General features: G+C 50.0%; 1 protein-coding gene across 3 annotated transcripts in view; it reads right to left on the bottom strand.

The window, feature by feature from the left end:
• Nucleotides 1–6,715, bottom strand: part of TSPAN2 (tetraspanin 2) — a 50,587-nt gene extending 43,872 nt beyond the window's left edge. For all 3 annotated transcript variants that reach the window (XR_008662696.1, XM_055312179.1, XM_055312177.1), the window contains exon 1: nt 6,585–6,715. Coding sequence is in view for 2 of the 3 variants with exons in the window: in XM_055312179.1 (XP_055168154.1) it covers nt 6,585–6,653 (69 nt within the window). In the remaining variant the exon portion in view is untranslated. The remainder of the gene's footprint in view (nt 1–6,584) is intronic.
• Nucleotides 6,716–7,229: the final 514 nt, after the last annotated feature.

Consider the following 7,229-nt stretch of genomic DNA (forward strand, 5'->3'; position numbering starts at 1 on the left):
GTGCTCCCAACCAATCTGATATTCTCATTTTACTTGCTTCTTCCTCAATTCCTTCTCCTGATTCCTTAGCAACCATGAAACTGTCTCAATGGTCAGTATAGCATCACTTACTTCAGGCAAACAGCCCTGGTATGATATTTTTTTTTAAAGATTTTATTTATTCATGAAAGACACACACACAGAGGCAGAGACACAAGCAGAGGGAGAAGCAGGCTCCATGCAAGGAAACCGACCTGGGACTCGATCCCAGGTCTCCAGGATCATGCCCTGGGCTGAAGGTGGCCTTAAACCGCTGAGCCACCTGGGCTGCCCCCCTGGTATGATATTAATTGTGAATATTAAGGCAGAGGATGTAGGTTATGTTCTCTTTTGCCATACATAGCTGGAGATCCAAAGATACTGCATGGATGTTCTAGAATTACACAGTGAAATACAGTGGACAATGAACACGGGGCTGCCTAGTAATTCTAGAAACCATCAAGTCTTAATATAAAAAAAGGCTTAAAATAATAATGGTAAAGTAATAGTAACTGGAATTAAGAGAAGTGCCAAGACGAAGGGCATTCTCTGCCCCATTCAGAAGTGAGAGCCAGCAGTAGGTCTTAACCAATGGTTCTCAAAGTGTATTCCCTAGACCAGCACCATCAGCATCACCTGGAGGCTTATTAGAAATGCAGACCTACTGGAGCACCTGGGTGGTTCAGTCGGTTAAGTGTCAGGCTCTTGATTTCAGCTTAGGTCATGATCTCAGGGTCCTGAGATTGAGCTTCGAGTCTGTGCCCAGCAAGGAGTCTGCTTGGATTCTCTCTCTCCTCTCCTCCTGCCCCTCCCCCCTTGCATCCTCATGCACATTTTTGCTCTCTCCCTCTCTCTGAAATAAATAAATCTCAAAAAAAAAAAAAAGACCTACTGAACAGAATATATACTTGGACAAGATCCTCAGATGATTTGCATACATCCTGAAATTAGAGGGGCACCAATCATCAAGGTTTTCCCATCTCTTCCCAAGACTTTGGTAGCAGAGAGGCAGGGCAGGGTACAAATAGGCAGCTCCTGTGCTGGTGTCGGGAGTCGGTGCACATAATCCTGTGAGCTGGAGCTTTGCCACTGACTGCTGAACCTCTTCTAGGAGCCAAGGGATGAAAGAAGGAGGATCCCAACAAGAAACAATCACTGCCTCAAGGAGCAAAGACACTAGAGAGGAAATAAACTACAATAAAAGGCAAAATGGAGCACTAAACAGAGGTGTGAATGCCTCAAGGTCAAGGACCTGTGTCTTCAGTATTTTTGAATGCCTAAGCACTTGGTAGGATGCCAGGCACATGGTAGGTCATCAGGATATGTTTCCCAAATGACTGCAGAGGAAGAAATCTCTCTGTACTCCATGCCCTTGAGAAGCTATGAAACTCTTGCTCTTTTTCTTTTTGGTTGGACACCTATTGACCACCTTTCTTTACTTTTATAAACTTCTTGGATTCTGGTGTCTACTCATGCTTCCAATTCTTAAATATGACTACTACTATTATCTTACATTATTGAGTATTAACTATGCATATGGACCACGCTACTTACTACTTTACATGTATTAACTCATTTTATCCACACAAAAATCACAGATGACATTGGTACTTAATTATGTCCATTTTACAGATGAGAAATCTGAGGCTCGAATAGGTTAAACAACTTGTCCGAGGTCCCCTAGTTAGTAAATAACACAGACAAGAATCAATCCAGGCAGTGCAATTCCAGTATCCACCTTCCTGGCTTCAAGTTCCTGGATTTGGATGGCCATCCTGTCTAGACCTGTCTGCTGGACTGCTGGCATTCTATCTCTAACCTTGCACAATGGCCCCTGTCACAGACTCGTGGCCCCTTCCGGCAATGCCAGGCCCCTCTCATCCATTTAGAGGAGGCCAGCCTCTACCGCTGTCTTCTCACCTTGACAGAAATCAGAAACAAAGACTATCCTCCAAGAAGACCAAGAAAATTCTTATCTGCCTTCTGGGGTGGTCTAGCTTTTGGGTGGATCCCAAAGAAAGTTTTTTAAAAACAAAAAAACACAAAACAGTGTTCCAGACAGGTGGTAGCTCTAAAATTACTGTTTGAAAGAAGTTTGACAAAGAGGAGGAGGCCACCTGGCTAATCCGCAGCAGTGCCAAACATCTTTCACTCCCAAGCTCAAGGGACACAGTCTTTCCCAACAGTACCTGCTAGGCATCACTGACTGAACCTCCAAAGCTGCATGAAAACTGGTGAGAAGGAAAGTAGAGAAACTTCAGACAAGCCATATATGGCATGTGACTTTCAACAATGAACGGCCCTGCTTCCTGTCGGTTGCTATCACTGAGTTGCTCAGTATAGCACAATGATAGGAAAACGCTGAGCGTACAATAAGGCAAGGAATAAACAGTGCCTAGGTTTTTCTTTAAACCAACATATGTGGCTTGGTGTACTGTGGTGTTTTATTTATATTGCTATGCAACAGAAGAAAAAAAAAATAAAGGTGATTTCAGTGAGAGGCATGGGCATATGCTGTGCTGATTGCAGTGTCCGAATTTAGACATGACAGATGTTGGGAGGGGTTCCATGGCAGACATCAACCATGATAACAGAAGTGAATTTAGTGGGGTTCAGGGCTAGGCTTTGCTTTTGTTTTTAAAAATGTAGTGATGAATACAGTCAGCCAGGCAGTGTGCTGGCTCTGGCAGGATCTAGCTGAATGTTTATAAAATCAGAGTAGCCTAGGGAAACTTACTGAAACCAAGCTGCCAGAGGAGGCTGCAAATGGATTTGTCAAATTGGAGATCACAGAACACACTTGCCCCCACCTCCTTGCCTGCCTTCTGGTGAGTTCCTGATAGGAAAGACAGTGTGGTCACCGAAGGGCACAAATTGCAGATCACAGAACACACCCGCCCCCACCTCCTCGCCTGCTTTCTGGTGAGTTTCTGATAGGGAAGAGAGTGTGGTCACTGGTCACTGAGGGGGACCTTATATCTCAGAAGGGCAGGCACCCGAGCATGTGAAGGTGTGAGTGAATATGACACTTGAAGTCACAGCTGCAGCCTCATCTGCAGCCCCCATCCTTTGCCCCTTCCCCAAACTTCTCATGAACCCCTCCAACCAGGAAAAACAACTTCAGAAACTAGGTGAGGCCTTTCTGGAATCAGGTTCCCTCAGTTACAGAGAAGGTGGATATCTAAATAACTTATCCCAAATAATCACTTTCCCCTAAATCATTATGTGTCAGTTTCCATTAGCCCTTTCCTGTGGTGCTGCCCATCTACTCTCCCATGGAGGTGAGAGAGGGGAAGGCCCCATACCTTCCTCCTGGGCTCAGTCTGGGCAAACAAAGAACAAATCAACAGGTAATGTGCAAGAAGAGATAGGATCAGTCCTCTAGATCATTGATCATCATTGATCATTGGGGCAAATTGGGAAGGTCATTTGTACCAAGTGCTCTAACCTGCAGATTCATTCACTCCACAGATATTTACTGAATGCCTCCTGTGTGCCCGGCTCTGTTCTAGGCACTGGAGATATAACTGTGAACATACAGAAAAAAAAAAAAAAACAAGCCTGCTCTCAGAGCATTCCAAGTTCTAGTGGGGAAAATTCACAGTACAAACTGAGAGGATAATGTGTCATCCTAAAACAAAGATAAGCTGCAGGTCAGTTGGCAAATATATATGCTATTCCCCCAAATAAAGGGACCTGGGAAAGACAGCTAACTTTTACTGAATGCTCCTATGTGCAGGCACCAATAACGTTTTCTGAGCCCTTACTATGTACTAGATTCACAGGAAGATGAGGTCAGGCACTTTATACATTTCACTTTAATCCTCCTCACAACCCTGTTACCCCACTCGTACAGATGAGCAAACAGACACCTAGAAGTAAGAATAACTTACTCGAGCACACCCTGGTTGTATGATCAATAACTTGATCTCTGCACTCAAACCCAACCCCTGTGTCATACGGTAATCCCACCCAGCCTTGTGCTGCTCCTCTGCCGGTGGGTGGTGTGTCAGCCCCCTTGCCTTGCCCACCTTCATTCTACCAGTCTTGGGAAGTCCAGCTTAAACACCCTATTCTTCAGGACCAACTTTCCTGGCTCCTCACTCTTGCTATGATCCTTTCTCTGAACTCCTTTTCTTAGATTTATTTATTCCAGAGAGAGAAAGAGAAAGTGTGTGCACAAGGGAGAGGGGGAGGGAGAGGGAATCTCAAGCAGACTCCTCACTGAATGCTGAGCCCAAGTGGGGCTCAATCTTAGAACTCTAAGGTCATGACCTGAGCCAAAATCAAGAGTTGAACGCTTAACCAACTGAGCCACCCAGGCCCTCCAACTTTCTCTGCACTCCTTAATTAGATCATATATATAAGGTCATGTCTAACCCCAGCAGCTAACACATGGCAGACAGTCAAACATCGCTTTGTTCCCTCTGTTTCCCTTCTTTACTGTGCTTATGGCCAAAGTGTGACATTTGTCACTTGATTATGTACTTATTAACTTGTTCTGTATGCATTGGACTTGTTTTCTTAACAACATTAGCAGCTAACAGAACAGCATTTTACAGTTACAAGTTACATATATTTATATATTATAAATTATCTAATACTTATTTAATAACTGCTTAACAGTGGTTCTCAAACTTGAGCAAGCATCAGAATTACCTACAGGGCTTGCTAACACAGAGTTCCTGCTTCAGCAGGCTTAGCATGGAGCTGAGAATGTGCATTTCTGACAAACTCCCAGGAGATGCTGATGCTCTTGTCCAGGAGCCATCCTCTGAGAACCACCACTTAGGAGTGTAATCTACCACAGTGCTTGGGACCACAGAGGCTGACTCTGAGTCCCACTTCTGCCACACACTAGCTATGTGACCTTGGGCAAGTCAGCCTACGTGAGCCTCTGTTTCCTCATCTATAAAAATGGGGATAAAATATTATACACATGGGCACTGTTGTGAGGATTAAGTGTCAACGAATGCAATGTGCTTAGCACTGTCCCTGACACATTGAAAACATTCAATAAATGCTCCCTATGATCCCTGGAAAGGCTGGCACAGCATCAGTCACTAAATAAGCACTGAGCCCAGCCTGAGAATTCCTTCTTAGACTGATTGAAAACTTGTTTTGAATTTGTAAGCAGTGAGAGCGAAGGGTGTCACCGAAGCATGACATCTAGAATTAACAGCTTTTAAAATTAAGCCAGACTATTAAAAAGCAGCACAACATAAAGGACCTTTAGAAATGTCCCTCCCTGTAGTATGCTGAATGTAAATGCCCTATGTACAAAAATCATGTGTGTTTTTAAAATTCAGGGGCTGTCTTTGGGATGCCTCCTCATACCTTCCCCTGCTGAAGGATGCTGAGCATGGCAAGTTGTCTTCTGAGACGTTAGAGTTCCTGGAGTCACCCAGGCATCTGGGCTAATGGGTTGGCAGACACAGGCAGAGCCCATCATTCAATAATTAATTAGTTGCAGTCATGGGAAGACAAACTCCCTGGAGCAGACAGACAGTCACCATCCTCCTCTCTCCTAGCTGTTTCAAAGCATCCAGGCCATTGCTGCTCCCCACTAGCCTTAGGAACCTGTTTCCCCAAAATAAGATTTATATTTTCCCCCAGGGTCTGACTGACAGTTTCCTGAGAAAACCCAGGAGGAATGTGCAGACAAGACAATTTTTAGACCTTGTCTTACAGTCCTCCAGGGCCTGAGACAGGGTATCCAGGGATCTAGGGATGGTCTGGCCCTAACCTTGTCCCAATAACATAGGAGACAAGGGGCATGGCCCTATCTCTCTGTGAACCACTAATCCGGGGAATGTTTGTTCAATGCAAAGTTGAATGAGATCATCTGTGGTATTTAGCAGAGGCTGCGAGCTAGGGGCTGTGGGGAGATGCTGCTGCCCTTTGGAAACCCCTATCTTCTCACCATCCCCTTGACAGAAAGAAGAGCACCACCGCCTCCTCCCAGCCCGCGGTACCTTCCTCTGACCCTCAGAATAAGGACGACACCTGCCCCCCCCCCCCCACCATTTTCACTCCTACCCCCAATTTCCTTAAACAAAACCCTCACCGCCAGGTGGTGTCCCCACACACGCCGTTTGGGGCACCACCGCTGGCAGCCCCGCAGGGGCACAGGGGTTTCTCTCCCAGAGCCCAGGCCAGGCCCCGGCTGCAGCGGAGGCAGGGCGACAGGGGGTGAGTGCCCCGGGGGGAGCGAGGGCGAGCCACTCCTCAGGAGGTGAGGGAGGAGGGGCTGGTGTCCCCGCACCTGGAGTCACCAGCTGAGGCAGAGGCTCCTCAAAGGGAAGAGCCTCAAGGTGTCCCCCCTTCTCACCGGCTCTTGTTGCTCCACCTCTCCCTCCCTCTGCGCTCCCCCCCATCCCTCTCCTCCCTCTTTAGACAAAGCCTCTTCCTCACCTCCGCCCTTCTGAACACCCAGCCTTCTGGAGCCCGGCTCGGACGCCGCGGCGGCCAGCTCCCCGGGGACCCCGGCCCGCGCCCCCGCGCCCCGCGCCCCCGCGCCCCCGCCCGGCCCCTCCCCTGCCCGGCCTGCCCGCTCCGGGTCTCACCCAGAAGAGCAGGTTGAAGCCGAGCAGCAGGTACTTGATGCACCGCAGGCCCCCGCGGAAGCGCCCCATGCTGCGGCCCCGGCGGCGGGATCCCGAGTCCCCAGGCCCGCGCTCGGAGCGCCGGGAGCGGCGGGAGCCGGCGGGGCGGGGGCGGAGCGCGAGGGCCCGGGGCGGGGCCTCCGGGGCGGGGCGGGGCCGGCGGGGCGGGGCCTCCGGGGCGGGGCGGGGCGGGCCCCCGGGGACCCCGAGAGGCTGGCGGGGGTGGGGGCGCAGAGGGGGCGGAGGTCCGGAGGCCGGAAGGACGCGTCCCGGGCCGGGTCCCCGAAACGCGCGGGTCGGTCCCCCTGATGCGGGGCCCGGCGGGCGCAGCGCCCTCGGGGCTTCTGCGGGCAGCTGCTGGGAAGGGCGGTCCGCTGGGGAGCCGAGACCCATTTAATCAGCGCCCGGCACAGAGACTCCTTTGAGGCCTGCGGTGGCGGGAGAGAACGCGGACGCGGCCCCGGTGGCTATGGAAACCTAGGAAGGTGGCCCCGGGTCGAAGAGCAGAGTGGGACCGGGGCCGCCCTGACGCCGGCAGTACCGTCGCGGAGCACCCGGCGAGCGCCCCGGCGCGGGGCCCCTTCTGGGGACCCTCCTTCCGTCCCC

The sequence above is a fragment of the Nyctereutes procyonoides genome, unplaced genomic scaffold (genome assembly GCF_905146905.1).
Source record: "Nyctereutes procyonoides isolate TBG_1078 unplaced genomic scaffold, NYPRO_anot_genome, whole genome shotgun sequence".
In the NCBI taxonomy this organism is placed as follows: domain Eukaryota; kingdom Metazoa; phylum Chordata; class Mammalia; order Carnivora; family Canidae; genus Nyctereutes; species Nyctereutes procyonoides.